This window comes from Hyla sarda, chromosome 5 (assembly GCF_029499605.1).
Source record: "Hyla sarda isolate aHylSar1 chromosome 5, aHylSar1.hap1, whole genome shotgun sequence".
NCBI classification, from domain to species: Eukaryota; Metazoa; Chordata; class Amphibia; order Anura; family Hylidae; genus Hyla; species Hyla sarda.
The window spans coordinates 23,960,765-23,980,630 of record NC_079193.1 but is presented as its reverse complement, the minus strand read 5'-3'; the positions used below and the strand labels follow the sequence as shown (position 1 = coordinate 23,980,630).

General features: G+C 44.1%; 1 protein-coding gene across 2 annotated transcripts in view; it reads right to left on the bottom strand.

The window, feature by feature from the left end:
• Positions 1 to 399: 399 nt before the first annotated feature.
• CALCR (calcitonin receptor) overlaps positions 400 to 19,866 on the bottom strand; it is a 302,356-nt gene continuing 282,889 nt past the window's right edge. For both annotated transcript variants that reach the window (XM_056519007.1, XM_056519008.1), the window contains exons 11-13: positions 15,412 to 15,630; positions 12,620 to 12,661; positions 400 to 1,939 (exon numbers count right to left, since the gene is read on the bottom strand). In XM_056519007.1, the coding sequence (XP_056374982.1) occupies positions 1,718 to 1,939; positions 12,620 to 12,661; positions 15,412 to 15,630 (483 nt within the window). In that variant the 3' untranslated portion in view covers positions 400 to 1,717. The remainder of the gene's footprint in view (positions 1,940 to 12,619; positions 12,662 to 15,411; positions 15,631 to 19,866) is intronic.

Below are 19,866 nucleotides of genomic sequence, written 5' to 3'. Positions count from 1 at the left end.
CTTCCTTACACTGTGGGCTTCATAGCTGTTGTGTGTTCTGCCACTTGAGCCACTGATATCATTTATAAGATGTCAACAAACTTTGGGAAAAATTGTTCCACCAGTTGGTTAAAAAGTAAAAGATGACTAGACAGGGACATCCATTGTTCCCAATCTGGAATTAATAAGCTGTGAGGATGAAGGGAATTACTAAATGGAACTTACATTGCTGGTATTACTGGTAATAAATGGGAGTAGTCTGACATGAGAAGAAGGGAGCTCTGGGAAATAGTTGTCATATGGAGCAGAAAGAACCTACAGTCCAATCTACCAAGGCTTAAAGGGGTTATCCAGGAAAAACTTCTTTTTTTTATATATCAACTGGCTCCAGAAAGTTAAACAGATTTGTAAATTACATCTATTAAAAATCTTAATCCTTTCAGTACTTATGAGCTGCTGAAGTTGAGTTGTTCTTTTCTGTCTAAGTGCTTTTTGATGACGCGTGTCTCGGGAACTGTCCAGAGTAAAAGCAAATCCCCATAGCAAACCTATTCTACTCTGTGCAGTTCCCGAGACAAGCAGAGATGTCAGCAGAGAGCACTCTGACCAGACAGAAAAGAACAACTCAAATTCAGAAGCTGATAATTATTGGAAGGATTAAGATTTTTTAATAGAAGTAATTTACAAATCTGTTTAACTTTCTGGAGCAAGTGGATATATATATAAAAAAAGTATTTTCCTGGAATACCCCTTTAAAACAAAGGGATACTCACCTTCCTAATCCTCTGTCACCGCCAATCTGATGGTGCCCAGTCTCTGCTGATCAGTGCTTCCTGGTTCACTTCTTGGTATACAAAAAATGCCCACTTAGTGAAAAATGCCCACTTGGCATTTTCCTGTGCCGACATATGAATTAGAAAGCACTGATCAGCAAAGACTGGGCATCATCTGAATGGCAGTGGCCACTGAGTCCATAAAATTCCTTCTTCTAGTGTTGGACAACCCCTTTAACTAAACAACTTTTAGGAGTTCTGTACCAGAACCCTATAAAGATATATAAATTGTGGACCTAAAACTTACATGGTATTAAATGGTGACTATTCCGCTAGACCAGATAGCTCAGATCTTAAAGATATTAATTATGGAAGCTTATGGGAACCTACCAAATTCAACTTACTGCAGGAGGTCGTATCTAGTCACACCATTTCCAAATCAGAAAGCTTAATGGTAAGTATGGTGCCACCTAGCACCGAAGTAAAGTTCATCAAAATTGTGCTCTTGTAAAAGAACTGAATGAGCAGGTCGAATTGTCATGGGTCCTAATGTCCTATTTGTAATGAAATGTCGAAGATAAACAGAGATATAAATCTGCAGCCAAAGGTCCATTGTATACAATGATAAAAGGATGTTCCATCACAAGGCGTTTCCATTTGGCTTTAGAAGATCTTGGTCTTCACAACCTGTTGTTGATATAGCTGTCAACGTGATCCCGTCCATGACCACATGGAATAACTTTCACCTTCACTGAATTGTCAGAAGCCCATCAGACAAAAATCTGGTCACCTCATCAGTCCTGTAGAAGAGGGCCTAAGTACTGTATGTGGACCAAGTGAGCTTCAGAGGTCACCTGATATGGTGGGTCCCTACAACGAGTCTTCCGGTCAACATGTCGAAGGCTTTTTATTCCCATTGAGGACTTGAGCTCATGGTTTGCAAATTTGTTTAGTCTGGTTGAGAATCAGGCGTAGGTATCCCCAGAGTTGAGCGCTGTAATCTCCGAGTCGTCTCCGTACTTCCCATTTAAATGTTCACTGTTGGACTCATGGGGGTATAGATAAATAGGGACCTCTGTTATGGACGTCGCTGTGTAGGAAGTAGAACGCATAGAACAATGTTCTCTTCTTCTCTGACCCCACTGAGTCTTGTATTGCATCCATTGTCTCTTCAGTGCACCTTGTACCTAGGAGCAAAACAAGGTTAATTATTGAGAAAATTCTACATGGATTAATTTGTTAATCTATCTTTATAACTCTCGCTATGGAATGTTTGGATTACAAATCCCATTTCCAATTACCCTTAACAGATGTACTAGAAGGGATCACTTCAGGAAAACAAAACAATGGAAAGCTTAAAGGGGTACTCCGGTGGAAAACATTTTTTTTTAAATCAACTGGTGCCAGAAAGTTAAACAAATGTGTAATATTTGTCCTTCAAGTACTTCTTAGCAGCTGTATGCTACAGAGGAAATTCTTTTCTTTTTGAATTTCTTATTTGTCTTGTCCACAGTGCTCTCTGCTGACACCTGATGCCCGTATCAGGAACTGTCCAGAGCAGGAGAAAATTCCCATAGCAAACATATGCTGCTCTGGACAGTTCCTGACACGGACAGAGGTGTCAGCAAAGATCGCTGTGGACAAGACAAAAAATAAATTAAAAAAGAAAATAATTTCCTCTGTAGCATACAGCTGCTAATAAGTACTGGAAGGATTAAGATTTTTAAATAGAAGTAATTTACAAATCTGTTCAATTTTCTGGCACCATTTCATTTAAAAAAAAAGTTTTCCACCGGAGTACCCCTTTAACCTTAAATGAAAACAACTTAAAGGGGTATTCCGGCTTTATACATCTTATTCCCTATCCAAAGGTAGAGGATAAGATGTATGATCGCAGGGGTCTCGCCGCCCTACGATCATAAATCTTATCCCCTATTCTTTGGATCCCCTATTCTTTAGATGTATAAAGCTGGAATACCCCTTTAAAGAAGAAAAATAGTCCAGCCACTGGATATGTATATATTTCATGCTCACTGATCAAGCTTGTAGTTTTTCGGTGCACTGACTTTTCCAAAGCCACTTATTCAGGCGTGGGCCACTGGTTACTAATTCTATGTATTGTCCAGAATCCAAGTTTATAAAATTACCTTTATTAATATCCATTTAAAATAAAAGCACAGACGGATTTCCAATCACTATGGATTCTTAATCATGGGTACATGATTAAGAATCCATAGAGATTGGAAACACGTTGGTGGATTACCTTATCAATATGTTGTATTTTTATTTGTTTTGTTCTCCTGTACAATAAGTAAGGCAATATATTTAATTGGATGCTGAACAATACTTAGAATATGTTACCAGATGAAATTAAAGCATGTGCATATATATATATATATATATATATATATATATATATATGCCGTATATGTATGTATGTGTGTGTACGATAGTATTACTAAATATGTGTGCAGTATTGCGACACTGTTTTTCAGGACTATGATTTCTTTTTCAGGACTATGATTTCTTTTTCAGGACTATGATTTTGAGAATACAATGACAGGAAAAGCTTAAATTTTAAATATGGAGGCAGATAACACAGGATCTACCATTGGCAAATGGTAATGGACAAAGATGTGGACACAGGTCACAGAGCATGTTCACAACACTTTCCCATAAAAGTCAATTAAATATCTCGGAAACACCAAACAATGATTATGTACAGAGAATTTAGTTTTTGGCACTAGAGATGAGTGATTCAATTCAAAATAAAACAAATTGTAAAGATGAACAAGCCTCCCGAAATTTATTTTAAGAAAATGTATTTGTGAATCAGCTGTTAATGCGATTCTGATTCGACTGGCGATTCAGCTTTAGCCATACACTCGCTGCAAATGTACTAGTGAATGCAACCCATGATATATAGTCATCAGAGCATACCACTGCCCTGGTGTAACAAATCAGGGACCCTTCTCAAAGACAGACGTCCCTGCTCCTGTACACTGAGCAGCGGGGCATACATTATGTATCTTGCTGCTCAGTTACCACTCCTTGGGCCCAAGTGGTGATGCTATATGCATTGACATTTGATAGGCCTAGGCACTCTGTGCCCAACCCAGCAAATGTTCGTTGAGCAGTGGGGCATTTAATGTATGGAATGTAATGTACCTGGAATGCAGGTGTTAGTAGATCCACTGGACCTGTGTGGCTGATGACGCGGGCCGTGCCAGAGAGCAGAATCTAAGGTGCCGCTGGTTTTCACCAGAGCACGCTGCAAAGCGGGATGGTGTTGCTGCAGCAGGCAGCACCCAGGTCGCTTCCCCTGGCACGACTCGACCACACAGGCGGCTGAGGAGTTTCGAGGCACAGGAAGGATACGGCAACTTGTGGTCATTATAGCAGAAGGTCAGGACAGGCAGCACAGGTGCATAGTCAGGAACGTAGCAGGAGGTTAGTAGGCAGGCAGCACAGGAGCAAGGTCAGGTCATGGAACAAAGGTCAGAAACACGGCAAGGTAAGACAAAATAATGCTTTCTCTCTAGGGCAACAATGATCCGGCAGGGGTGTGTGAGAGGTGCAGGAACTTATAACAGTCAAACAGTAAACCATAATTATGGGCGCACTGGCCCTTTAAATCTTAGAGCCCTGGCACGCTCCCCCTAGTAGGGGGGCATGTGCGCCGGAGCTGAGAGACAGAGGAAGCAGCAGAGGGCAAAGGTGAGTGACGGGCTCAGATTCGCATGCAGGCACGTCCCGCGATGCGAATCCCAGCCCTGCCAGCTGGGGACGAGAGAGAGGGAATGTGCTCATGGCCAGCGTGTCTGGCCGGAGCGCAGAGTGTAACAACCACTCAGTATGTCTTTGATAGGAGTCCCTGCGTCTGTACACCAGGCCAGAGGTATGCTCTATAAATCACGGCTTACACTCACAGTTCGTCAAATCAGAATCATATTGACAGCTGAGTCACAATAAATTCTCGTCTCGTCATCTTTACTTGCCACATTTCCTGTGCAATAGCCCTTCTATGATGACAATAAGCCCTAACAGGTCACAAAGACTATTTGTCCTGGTGGGACAACCCTTCTAATGATAAGTGGTCACTGATCTAAATACAATGTAACTCATATCAGCATATTATCAATGTTACCAGCTTGTTCTTTGCCATAGACAATGTAGTTGACTGAAGTAAATGCACAATGTAACAATATTAACACATCCTCATTACATTATTCATCAGTTTCCCGTCATAGACAGCAGTCGGAGGTGGAATTTTTGTTTCTCTGAATATTACATTTTTGTGAATCAGCAAAGAGCATCGAGTCATTAATGTGCAACCGAAGGTGAAGAAACGGAGGTGACACGCAATCTGTCATTTTCCCTTGAAATAAAGGAAGCCAGGGGTGACGAGTAGTTTTCTCTTGAAAGGTAATTGAAGTCAGTCTGGGAGGAAAAAGCGAAAATGCTGGAATACTGGAGAGAACCTCAACCTATGCTGCTTTTGTAATTTAAAGGGGTACTCCAGTGAAAGCCTTTTTTTTTTTATTTATTAATTTTTTTAAATCAACTGGTGCCAGAAAGTTAAACAGATTTGAAAATTACTTAATCCTTCCATTACTTATTAGCTGCTGAATACTACAGAGGAAATTATTTTCGTTTTGGAACACAGAGCTCTCTGTTGACATCACAAGCACAGTGCTCTCTGCTGACATCTCTGTCCATTTTAAGAACTGTCCATAGTAGGAGAAAATCCTTATAGCAAACATATGCTGTTCTGGACAGTTTGTAAAATGGACAGAGGTGTCAGCAGGCCAGTTTTAGGCTTACTGTGGCCCTAGGCAAAATCAAAAGAGGGGCCCCAAAAGTCGTAATAGTGCGCTAACCAGATTTGCACATTTTTGGTCACTTCAAATAACATAAAAAATATCTAAAAAGCAATTGAAAGTCCCATCAAAACAAAAATGGTACCGATAAAAACTACAATTCAAAACGCAAAAAATTACCCTCATACATCCCTATATACAGAAAAATAAAAGAATTATTGAGATCAGAATTAGGTTGGCAGTATAGTTCCCCCACATTAGGTTGGCAATATAGTTCCCCCACATTAGGTTGGCAATATAGTTCCCCCACATTAGGTGCAGTATAGTTCCCCCACATTAGGTTGGCAGTACAGTTCCCCCCCACAGTTCCCCCACAAACATACATCCTTCAGCTATATACAATGTATGGTTTGAGGCTGTATGTCTGTGTAGTGCCCAACTTCAGTGTTCCGACCACCCCTCCTCCGGTCCGGGGTCACGATCTACTGCTCTGGCCTATAGACCACAGCAGTAGGTCCCGGGACCAGAGGAGCAGTGGTCGGAGCACCGATGATGACGTGCTGCCAGCTGGTGCTGGTGACTTACCATGCCGGCCAGCGCGCATCCTCCTCGTCGATGCTCCACTTCTCCGTTGCTATGGGCGCACGCACGGGACGTTAGTGACCTGCGTTTTTAAAGTTAATGCAGGAGCCGCCGCAGAAGGGTAACCGAGACATCCTTGTGTCCCAAAAAGATCTTTCGGGACACACGGATGTCCAGAATGTGACGGGGGCCCCCTGCGGGCTGCTCAGTGGTGGCTGCGGATCCCCACCTACTGACGAAGGGGTCGGTTCTAGTACTCTGAAACGCATATAGGTCACCATCCAAGTCTGAACAGAGCGATATCCATACTACCTGTATTGAAGCCAGCACATCTTTACGGAATACAACTGCTCATTTGCACCCGTTGCATTAATTAAAGTGTTCCATCCACCGAGCGCACAGCAAGATCTCTATTTCCATCACGAGCATCCAGCCGCAAATAAGCGTGTGAGGGTCCGACACCCTAACGGGTGAATGCCGACATCGTAGACCGCTCACGTAGGAGTCTCCTGCCGTAGTCCTCTTTTGAACAGGCTCGCAAAGATCATCCTGTCTCTCCACTGCCGGTAACTTAACAGTCACTGCAGGACCTAACATCTTCGACCCGTCGCAGCACGGGACAAGTTACCCCGGTGAGAACCAACCACTTTCGTTTGGTCCTGCTCTAGACAGTTCTTGACATGGACAGAGGTGTCAGCGGAGAGAACTGTGGTCAGACAGAAAAGAATTCAAAACAAAAATAACTTCCTGTGGAGCATACAGCAGCTGATAAGTATTGGAAGGATAAATATTTTTAATAGAAGTAATTTACAAATCTGTTTAACTTTCTGGCACCAGTTGATTTAAAAAAAAATTTCCACCGGAGTACTCCTTTAAAACCCTAACAGGCTTGGTCATAGAGGGGTTAAGCATATTACAGTACACATTCATTTGTGCGGTCTAGGAGTCTCCGGTCAGTGAATTATAATGAATAATGTGTATGGCAGCCAGGACGGAGTTGGATAATGATCAGATCATTTGTCAGATTTTGTTGTCTTGTGAAGCGGAGTCATAATCTGTTGTCTGCTTTATGGCCTCACTATGGCTCTTCTTCCATGGGGTGTGATGTGGTGGCAGAAGTCACGGACCAGTTGTCTCCTCATTACATTTATACTGTAGAAAGGGAATGATGTATAATGGGAAAATATTAGTAACAATACACACAGATAAGGCTCTGTATGCAGCTCTCCTGTCACTGCTTCCTCTCTATGCTGTAATCCATCAGACATAATGGTGGACAGAGACCATGACAATTTGTGGTAGTAAATGATTATACCATTTTGCTGGTAAAAGTTGAATTACTGTTGGACTTGTGTGGTAACTGCCATCAGATGTCGGCATGGACATACAACTGCTGCTTGGGGACTGTGGTACCAAGTCATGGGTTTACGGTGTGGTGTGTGGTGGTGACTATTTTGTTAAAGGTCCTCAAGGCCACCAAAAGTCCAGGACTAGAAATTTTCCCTGTTCTATTTCTGTTTAGTAACTGAAAATAATATAGAATGTTGGTGGCCTTAAGGACTAGGTTTGGGACCGCTGCTCTAGAACATGGTTTGTCTGTTATGGGTAGGTGGGATGTATGTAGGTCCTTTTAAGGAAAGAAAGTAGCCTCAAAGGGGTACTCTGCCCCTAGACATCTTATCCCCTATCTAAAGGATAGGGGATAAGATGTCTGATCATGGGGGTCCCCTGCAATCTCGAATGCAGCACCCCAGACATCTGGTGCACGGAGCGAACTTCGCACTGTGCCGGATGACTGGCGATGCGGGGCGGAGGCTCGTGACATCAACATCTCGCCCTGCTCATGACATCACGGCCATGCCCCCTCAATGCAAGTCTATGGGAGGGGGAAGGGCATGACGGCTATCATGCCCCCTCCCATAGACTTGGATTGAGTGTGCAATGTCCCAGTACAGAACATGGTTCAGTACTACCCTTATGTAATGTCCCTGTACAGGTTCTGTACTACCCTTAGGCCCTGTCAAGTTGAGTTCCTCAGTGACCTGGGGGCTCTCCCTCAGTGCCTCCCCTGCTGTTACTGTGCTGTTATCTATTTTATTTTATGGATAGTCAGTGTCCTAATGTATAGTCAGTATAAAGGATCTTTGGAGGACTCCAGCAGTTGTCTAAAGGACTTGTGAAATGTCACATGTTATGTCAATGTTGTCACATGTTACCCAGAGGGCACCAGCTTAACCTATGACCCGAAGCTTGACCAATGGGTGTTGGCTCATCCCCCCTCTATATAAGTGGGCGGCCATTACAATTCTCTCTCTTCTATCACTTTACTGAGACCAGCAAACACCAGAGATCTCAGTGCTAGTGTCCAGTACCTGGAAGGCCTCAAATCTACAGTCACTTCCAGTAAGTCAAGTCTATGTCTGCTGTCACTACTACCTATAGTCAAGTCCAGTCTAAAGTCAAGATTCTAAAGTCTATTGCAAGTCTAAATGGTCCCAGCAAGCTGCGAGGTCCTTCTGTGTTCCTGGCCACCTCTCTGGGATTCTGGCCTAGCTGTGAAGATAATAACACCTGTCTGAACTCAGTAAAGCCTCCGTTAAACCATCTGTAAGGGAGAAAAAATGGAGAGACCGATACCAGTGCATGGTGTATTACCCTTGGTAAATGTAGCTAAAGTGGTCCAGGGCTGGACTGGAACCATAAAGATGGCCGCTCACCTTAGAAAAGATAGTACAGGCATATAACCCAAGTGATAATGGGGTACTAAAGTGCGGAGTCGCTGTCAGGCCTTCTGGGTAGCAGGAAACAGTGGCACTGTCCTGGATAAATTGCAGAGAAGCTTGAAAAGTACCCTTAGTAGATGGCGCTGCGGCTCCTTCAGAATGATGGAAAAGGACCAAAGCTTAGTTTAAGGTCCACAGTGGAACCGTCTTTATTTGGTTACATAAAATAAAAAACATGCGATGACGCGCTTCGGGAGGATGCCTCCTTTCCTCAGATCACGCCCCCCTCCCATAGACTTGTATAGTGGGGGCGGGGGATGACGTCACACGGGGGCGGAGTATTGACATCACGATAATCCGGCCCCGTGGTCGCCACCCGCCGGTTTGTGAGCTGGCACCGCGGCGTGCAGCTCAAACAGGTGCGTGGCAAACACAAGATTGCGGGGGTCCCCAGCGGCGGGACCCCCCGTGGTGAGACATCTTATCCCCTATACTTTGGATAGGGGATAAGATGTCTCAGGGCCGGAGTACCCCTTTAATTCTCGTTAAATCTTGCTTGTTTGCTTTGGCACATGCTATGGATGAGTATGTGCGACACATTTTCCCGTGCAACCCAAATAAACCTGGACGACAGAAAATGAACCGGCACGTGCGACACATTAGTAAATCTGCTCCCAGAAAAAGAGGAGTGAAATCTAAAACACTCCAGAAAGAACACTCGGATTTTAGTAAATCAGGGCCAGTGGGTGCACTATATCTCTATGATATTAAAGTTAAATTCATTTTTGAGAAATCAGGATTATTAAGCAAACAGAAAAAAAACATCATTTCAGCATTTTGCCCTGGTACTGGAGCTGTCACTTGGTGGAAAAATATTCGATCTATCTATATTCCATGTCCGTTCTTGCTCCGTAGACACAAGGTTGTCATGCTCTTCAGGTTACCATGTCTGACATTTCCTTCAGATACAATGTGCCTGCTGAGATGCCCATCTATATATTCAATCACATTGAATTACACCCATCAAAATACAAAGACTTTCTTCCCGGAAAGTCAATTCACTGTGTGACTATTTTTCTTTTCTTTTTTTGAAATGTCCAATTTTTAATTCCAATATTGTTTGTAAAGAGTCGTGCATTTTGTTGTTATGAAATGTTGTAGAGGACCATGGATGAAGACCAAGCAAAAATGGCCAGAATAAAGCTACACCCTATTCTAGACCAATTTTTTTAAAAGCTCAATGGAAGACATGATAATTGATGGTTCATAAACAGATGGCGCTACTCCATCTATTAGCCTGAGCTTAGGCCCAGTGATTAGTGTGAGCAGAGGGGTCCTTGCTCAGACATTCTCCTCCTCTGACGATTAAGATACTCCTTCTTGGTGATGGAAACAGAATACTTGAAGGAAGATGCCCTTACAGCATGGACTGGCGATGGCCTTTTGGGTGAATCTTCTTAAACTCTGCACAGTTCCGTGATCACTGCATGAACAACCCAGATCTGTATCAAGTTAGGTGATACTTGCAAAGGTACAGTAATATATGGGCCTACCCCATTTAGTAACCCGAGGGTAAGCCCATGTATGGTGTAGCTCTTTGCCGGTGAGAGTGCTGCTGTCCATTGTGGACAGGGCTGGTGCAAGGATTTTTGCCACCCTAGGCAATAGCTAATTTTGCCGCCCCTTGACTACACCCATTGGTCTGCCCTTTGACACGCCCCACCTTACTACTGGGGAGACACACTGCAACAAACCTCCTCCTCATGTAATCACCTTACTACTGGGGAGACACACTGCAACAAACCTCCTCCTCATGTAATCACCTTACTACTGGGGAGACACACTGCAACAAACCTCCTCCTCATGTAATCTCCTTACTACTGGGGTGACACACTGTAACAAACCCCCTTCCCATGGAATCTTCTTACTACTGAGATGACACACTGTAACAAACCTCCTCCTCATGTAATCTCCTTACTACTGAGATGACACACTGTAACAAACCTCCTCCTCATGTAATCTCCTTACTACTGGGGTGACACACTATAACAAACCTCCTCCTCATGTAATCTCCTTACTACTGGGGTGACACACTGTAACAAACCTCCTCCTCATGTAATCTCCTTACTACTGGGGTGAGACACATGGGGGAGGGGGTTATGGTGGTGTTGTTGGCTGAGCTGGTTGAGCGCATGGTTAAGATGCTGGCTGTCTAACTTTATTGTGGTGGGCAGAGTGGCGCCCCCATCAAGCAGCATCAATATTTTGGCTACAGGCAGAGCCGGCTCTGATTTTAAGCAATGCAAATATTGTTTAAGGGTCTACTCACACGACAGAATTTCCGCTTGCACAATTTCCCCCTCAAAGTAAAACCCATAGACTTCTATGAGATTCCACACTCCCATTCACACTTCTGAATTTCCCCTTGCGGAATTGGTGAGGAATCTGTGCGTAAATTCCGCAAGCGGAATTTCAGAAGGTTGAATAGGAGTCAATCAATCAGTCAGAATCAATATAAGTTTATCAGAAACCAATTCCTGCCATTCAACTCTTTGAAGGACCCCAGCGCTTGTGCATGTGCCACAGCCTCTTCGCTGTTGATATTGGCTCAAACGTCCAATATTCACTCTATAAGTAATGGCGGTGCAAGGTATGGAAAAGTTGCCCTGTACACTTTTATGGGACAAGACTGAAAAACCTTGCACCGCCACTACATGCAACATATTAATTGCAAGAACAAACCAATGTGAACTTTAATGAGGATGAAGCGATTTCAAACAGCGGGGGCTCTAGGAGTTGGATCCCCTCCAATGTAATGTTGATTCTCTATCTTAAAGGGGTACTCCGCCTCTAGACATCTTATCCCCGATCTGCACCCGGCATTCGTTTACAGCGTCGGGTGTAGTGCTGGAGGCTCGTGACAGCCTTCACGCCCCCTCCCATAGACTTGCATTGAGGGGGCGTGGCCGTGAGATCACGAGCGGGGCATGGCCGTGACATCACAAGCCTCCAGCGCTACACCCATTACACCCGCTACACGTTTGAGCCAATATCCCCAGCAGCGGGACCCCCACGATCAGACATCTTATCCCCTATCCTTTGGGTAGGGTTTAAGGGTACGTTCAGACGAGCGGATCCACAGCGTATTTTACGCTGCAGATCCGCTGCTGAAGGACCCCTAAAGGATGCCTTTAGATGTGCCTGCTCAGAGCGGCAATACGCCGCTACAAGCAGAAACACTGCTGCGATGTGCGAGTTGCCGCACATGCACGGTGTACTCGCACACATCGCGGCCACTCCCCCTGCTCCCTGAGCTAGGACGAGAGCAGCCGCGATGTGCGAGTATACTGTGCATGCGCGCGGTGACTTGCACATCGCAGTGTGTCTGCTCGTAGCGGCGGATTGCCACTCCGAGCAGCCACCTGTAAAGACAGCATACAGCCGTCCTTCAGCAGCGGATCCGTAGCGTAATACGCGCTGGGGATTCGCTCGTGTGAACGTACCCAAAGATGTCTAGGGGCGGAGTACCCCTTTAAGGACCAAAGGCCGCCCGTAGCCACCACCAGGGAAGAGCAATCGGAAAATTAATTAACGCAGTGTTTTGAAAGATAAAACAATATTAGGTTGAAGGTTAGACATTCACCATAAGTGACCACATAAAGAATAAATACATTAATATATGCACTGTATATAGAGCACATTTTATAAGGAGCCATCACATAGGACAATAGTGAACTCTTACCTCCCCATTAAAGAAACAGAAGATTGTAGCAACAAGTAATCCCTTGAAAAGAAGAAAATAATATTTATTATCACCAAAATAAACAAGCAGAAATGTCATGGTTAAATGGGCATCGTCTTTAAAAAAAAAATACAAAAAACTTACGGAAACTTTAATTTCACATAAGACTATTGAGTTGATATGAGAATAATCTAGAACATTGGAAACACTTTGGCTTAAAGGGGTACTCCGGTGGAAAACTTTTTTTTTTAAATCAACTGGTGCTAGAAAGTTAAAAAGATTTGTAAATTACTTCTATTAAAAAAAAATCTTAATCCGTCCAGTACTTATTAGCTGCTGAATACTACAGAGGAAGTTATTTTATTTTTGGAACACAGTGCTCTCTGCTGACATCACCAGCACAGTGCTCTCTGCTGACATCTCTGTCCATTTTAAGAACTGTCCATAGTAGGAGAAAATCCTTATAGCAAACATATGCTGCTCTGGACAGTTTGTAAAATGGACAGAGGTGTCAGCAGGGCCAGTTTTAGGTTTACTGTGGCCCTAGGAAAAATCAAAAGAGGGGCCCCAAAAGTCGTAATAGTGCACTAACCAGATTTGCACATTTTTGGTCACTTCAAATAACATAAAAAATATCTAAAAAGAAATTGAAAGTCCCATCCAAACAAAAATGGTACCGATAAAAACTTTTTTGTAAATTACTTCTATTAAAAAAAAATCTTAATCCGTCCAGTACTTATTAGCTGCTGTATACTACAGAGGAAATGCTTTTCTTTTTGGATTTCTCTTCTGTCACAACCACAGTGCTCACTGCTGACCTCTGCTGTCCATTTTAGGAACTGTGCAGAGCAGGAGAAACTCCCCATGGCAAACATATGATGCTGTCAGCAGAGAGCGCTGTGGTCGTGACAGAAGAGAAATCCAAAAAGAAAAGCATTTCCTCTGTAGTATATAGCTGCTAAAAAGTACTGGAAGGATTAAGATTTTTTTTTTAATAGAAGTGATTTACAAATCTGTTTAACTTTCTTGCACCAGTTGATGTAAAAAAAAAAAGTTTTCCACCGGAGTACCCCTTTATGACATAAAGAACTTGTCATTAGAAATAATTTTTTCCATTGAAGGCCTGCTGCTGTTGTCTATGGGTTTTATCTATTACTGCCGCTGTTACTTATTTCACCTGGTTTCAGCACCATCCCCCGAGGAGCGGCTGCAGCTCTGCCTAGATAACTGGACCACCATTCTACTCCACTCCCATCTTGTCCTCTGGTCCGTTCCATCCTGACTGTCCTACTGGTAATGGCCCTCGGTTCTCTTCCAGTTTATACTACTTCCTGATCGGTGCTTTTGCAATCAATCTACAACTATTCTGGGAACCGAAACCTGGGGATCCTCATGTACAGAAATCCATAACTTCTTGTAGGGCATAAGGGTAAAGACCAGTGCTGAGACCCTAGACCAGGCATAGGCAACCTTTGGCACTGCTGATGTTTTGGACTACATCTCCCATGATGCTTTGTCAACATTTTGGCTGTAAGAGCATTATGGGAGATGTGATCCAAAACATCTGTAAAGCCAAAGGTTGCCTATGCCTGCCCTAGACTTTGCACCCCAACCCAGCCAGCACGAAACGGATTTTGCCCATGTCGTGGTGCTGTCAATTTTTTGCAATATTTTTCAACATATGTTTCTACTTTACGGCAGGAAATTGGTTTCTGTAATCTTAGAAGTACTTTTGAAGATCATCTTATGTATTAGACCCAAGCCTTCCTATATTACATTCAGTGTCAGATAATAGGGAGGGCACATGGGGCAAGTGCTCTTTGGCCTCCACTATATTTGGGATACATTGGCCATACCCTTACCATGCCATACCATTATCCAGGCCAGATTGGGTGCTGTAGTTCCGCATAGTCCACACAAACTACATTTGCTGTATAATCAGTAATCAGTCTAAAAGGGGGCCCTATTAAAAGTTTGTCTATGGGGCCCAGCATTTTCAAAATTTACACTATCAGTCACAACTACTGAGGGCTCTTTTCTAGGACCCCGCTCACCAAAAGGGGGTCACCTGAGGGCCCTATGCCGATCCTATCCAAAAGGTGGTCATAAATGCATATGGCTTCCTTTCTTGAAGATAAAGAAATTGAGGTCTTTATAATTCCTACAGATCAACTTCACACAGCTCATGTGCAACCACCTATCCTATATAAAGCTGCAATAGGGTGTCAGATGGGGTCTTGGTGGGATTGGATCCCTTCCAACCTTAATCTTATCCCAACCATAATCTTTCATCTGAAATGTTCTAGTTGTCATTATCTTGAAGGAACATTTAACCCTGAGGCTGCATTATGTCTCTTGTACAACAAGTACACTTTAAAGGGGTATTCTGGCTTTATACATCTTATCCCCTATGCAAAGGATAGGGGATAAGATGTATGATCGCAGGGGTCCTGCCGCTGCAGGGCCCCCGGGCGCTGCCTCTGAGATGGGACCGTGACATCACGCTCCCTAGTGACGACACCACGCCCCCTCCCATAGACATGAATGGAGGGGGTGTGGCGTTACATCACTAGTGGGTGTGGCCATGACGTGATGTCCCCTGAGATCATACATCTTATCCCCTATCCTTTGGATAAGGGATAAGATGTATAAAGCCGAAATACCCCTTTAACATGTAGGAATTAGAACATACATCCTGCAAATGGTACTGTATGTAATACTAATGGTACTATGTATTTAGTCACCAGAAAAATACAAAAACTGCAATAGATACTTTGAAATGTGACCGATACCTGATAATGCATCAATATGTGCATAATGTAGTCGTAGATTTCTCCTGCCAGGCGGTTTTCTGGCCTCCATGGAAAGATAACAAACTGGATACCTAAGAGCGGCACCAGGATTAAAGTGGCTCTTACGGCTTTCATGTACATGTTGGACTCTGCGCGGTGAGTGTCCCGCAACTTCGTCACGAGGACGAGTACAATGTTCAGAAGAAAGAACAAGTTAACCTGAAATGAGATGTAATTCAATGTATTGTGTATTCTAGGGGTATATACAGTAATGGAAAACAGTTTCTCAAAGAATTACTGGGAGATGGTACTGTACCCCACCATCTAATAAAGTCCAACATCTCCATTATCTTTCTTGATTGTGCCACCGAACTGCAGACGCCCCCTCTCCCCACTCAATAATTATCTAGATGTTGGTATAAGTCAGTCACTAACAGGTAGAGGGGTATTCCAGGATTTTTCTTTATTTGACTGTGCTACAGGGGCTGTAAAGTTAATGTAGTTCATAATATAGTGCCTGTACCTCTATTTGATGGGCGGTCAAGTAATTCTTATGTGATTTTTGCCCCGATGTTTATTTTTTTAACAGCATACAAAATGTGTGTTGTCTCAGGTGTAGTGCGGGCTGAGACATTACATCACTAGTCAGGTGTTGAAAGGAAGCGTGTCTGTGCTTCAATGGGTGAAGCAACCTCTGGGCGGGAAGGAGATGTTTCACCACATGGTTGCAGAAAATTGTAGTTTCACCACACCTCACTTAGGGGTGCTTCAACGGGTGGGGTGGCTGATGTGTGGGAAGGAGAAAAGTGACTTCACACTTACAAACAAGGGATCATGGTAATTGTAGTTGAAAGGAGGGAACTCCAACAGGAAATAGCCATTTCACAAAAAGAAGCCCAAAGACAAGCATGGATCCTTCCTAAGCATGTCCATTACTATCTGGCAGGTAAGTACTAAAGTTATCTTATGGTAGATAACCCCCTTAAAAAAATCTGTTACATTCTACAGTAGACGTCTCCAAACTGTGGAGCTCTGGATGTTGAAAAATGACAACTCCCAGTATGCCCGGACAGCCGTTGCCTGTCAGGCCATGCTGGGAGTTGAACTTTTGCCACATCTAGAGGTCCATAGTTTGGAGATTACTGTTCTACAGAATGGGGTTTCCACATTCCTATCATATAGATCATGGCGATCAGATCACGACCAGTTACGTTACGTTGTAACAACTACGATAGGACATTCTTGACTTATTTCCATTGGAAGTAATCCTACCATCCAGATACGATAGGGCTTACGGAGAGCGAGTCCAGCCAATGTTGGTCACATTATATTTGTTTCTGGATGTTGAGAAGCTCCTAAAATGTTAGGAGGGGTTAATTGGCACAATGGTAAAATAATGAGGACAGGAGGGGAAATCAAGAACGAGGCCAGACCATCTTGGTTGGTAATAGCAGCACCACAATGGAGGTGTACATTTTGATGCCTGCTTTGGGGCCCCACAATTCAATTGCTAAAGAAGACTCAATGATGCCCTGGAACCAGATGTGGTTGGGGTACATCAGATCAGAGTCTGTATAAATATTTATTTCCGGATGAGATTAAGGGGGTCGCATGCCCCATATAGGACTGAAATGTTGCAGGTTGGGGGCAAGTCCGATATAAATCGGTAAGTTGAAAAGTACTGCACAGTTGGTGACTTTATGCACCACATTTTAGAATTTCCCTCATGACAAGGATGAGGTAAACAAAACATGTACAGGTGTCTACAACCAGGGACGGACTGACCGGGACTTCGTCCGAGGGCCTCGCCAGGTACAGGACCTGCCGCTCCCGCCACTCCTGGGGATCCAGGACACTTGTCCCGGATCCCCAGCAGACTGCCAGACAGCACTGCCTTCTCTTGTATGTCCGATACATGCACATACAGGAGAAGGCGTCCCCTCTGTGTGAGCCGCATCTGCAGCCTACACAGAGGAGATGTGACGTCACTCATCGGCGCCTGCACTGTGTAGGAAGGAAGCCCCTGCTGCGCTCCGGAGAATATCGCTGCGTGGGACATCAGATGAGCATCATTTTTTTCAACCCGGGAAGGGGGGGGGGAGAGGGGGGGGGAACTCTGCTGCCTGCACATACTGGGGGGAACTCTAACTCTGCTGCCTACACCTACGGGGGGGGGGGGGTACTCTAGCTCTGCTGTCTACACCTATGGGGGGGAACTCTAACTCTGCTGTATACACCTACTCTGCTGGGGGGGATCCTAACTCTGCTGGGGGGATCCTGCTGCCTACACCTACTGTGGGGGGACCTTGCTGCCTATACCTACTGTGGGGGGACCCTGCTGACTACACCTACTGTGGGAGGACCCTGCTGCCTGCACCTACTGTGGGGGGACCCTGCTGCCTATAACTACTGTGGGGGGACCATGCTGCCTACACCTACTGTGGGGACCTTGCTGCCTACACCTACTGTGGGGGGACCCTGCTGCCCACACCCACTGTGGGGGAACTCTGCTGCCTACACCCACGGTGGGGGAACTCTGCTGCCTACACTGAATGTGAGTGAAAATCTGCTTCCTACACCTAATGTGAGGGAACTCTGCTGCCTACACCCAACTATGGGGAACTACTATGTTCCTGCCTAGCTAATAAGGGGACAAACTAACAAACTAACTATGTACATACCTGGCCTTCATACATGGCTGCCTAACTACCTAACTAGCAACCTACCTACCTACCAGACTAGTCACCTAACTACATATCTGGCTTCCTGATCTACCTACCTATTTACTTGTGCTGGACACCAAGGAGGGCATTGTTACAGTTTGTGGGCTTATAGATGGAAAGATTATGTAGAGGAGGGGAATGGAAAAATGTCTAGCATGTTTGTCCTGCAGATGGTAAGAGATGGACATGGCGGTCTGATCTGGACGGAGAAGAAAAGGAAAGAGGATGCTGAAGATCAGAAAATACGTAATTGTGAGTCTCAAAATGTAACTGTAATCACTTATATGGTATACACATCCTGTGTACAGCTGATATCTACCGCCATATGGTCCTGTATATTATCACTTATATTGTATACAGATCCTGTGTAGTACATTGGTCTGTGTATAGTGGTTTTATTCAGTACAGTATGGCGGTATTATCCAGTTATTGGGCGCTGGTATATATATATACTCCTTGTATACTGGTATTATTGGTCATGGAAAATTATTTCTCCTACCTTTAAGTTTATTTTGTGTGTAGTGCTGGTGGAGGGATTTGGGTGGAATAGGGGCAGAAGTGTGACCAGCAGCCGAGCATTGCAAGGGGCCCTTACTTTTTTTTTGGTCCGGGGGCCCTGAGTGTTGTCAGTTCACCCCTGTCTACAACTTCTGTAGTTAGGTGCAATGTCTAATTAATTCTGGCCTAATTTTTATTGTTACTATGGGCTATATCCACTATGGGGTATCCGGGATTAGAAAATCATAGCCGCTTTCTTCCAAAGACAACACCACCCCTGTGCTCAGGTTGTGCGTAGTATTACAATTCAGCTCCCATCACTTCAATCAAACCTAGCTGCAACAGCACACACAACCGGAGGACAGGGGTGGTGCCGCTATAGCCATCACGCCCCCTCCCATAGACATGAATGGAAAGGGCGTGGTGAACACCGCAGCACCAACCTGGTTCCGCTGCGGCCAGACCTCCTGCAATCAGACATGTTATCCCTATCCTTTGGATACGGGATAACATGTCTAGGGGTGGAGTTCCCCTTTAATGTAATGTTACACATCAGTGTAAATGGCCCTTTAAGATGTCCATATGCTATGTCTCTTGCCTCTACATTTTTTATTCTCAACATCAAATTTATTTTATGCTGAGCTAGAAATAACTATGAATTCTGCATAAATTTGGCAAGAATCGGTGCACAGGCAAGACACGCATCTCCGATTGGCTGCCTTCCCGAACCCTACATTACTTCCATCTCTTTTTAAGACTCTTTGAAGTCAAATGAGAAAATAATTGCAAAGTATCAGTGAAAAAGAATCCTTATCTATAATCCAGTTTTATACCAAAATCCTGAATCACTTTACTACCTGGTAATTTATGAGCTATTCGGTGCTGCCATGTTTTCTTAGAGAAATTTGCACCAGAACCCTCCAACCCCCCCCCCCCCCCCTCCCAACTCCTCACCCTCAAAAAAAAAAAAATAAAATAAAATAAAATGAAGAAAATAATATACATATATGTAAGGTATCTGCCATTAGACAGATTTCTTTCTATCTCATTTCTTTTCGTACATTAATATTGTTGGAGGACACGGAAGGACATTGCTGGGAGGCGATCTGCACAGAATAGGAAGTCTCGGCTTAGTTTTAGGTCTTGTAGCAGGAATACAAACTGCAAGATTTTAGGTTTATTTTAAAATATAGACAGTAAAATGGAAACTTACAAAAAAACATCACTGAAATTA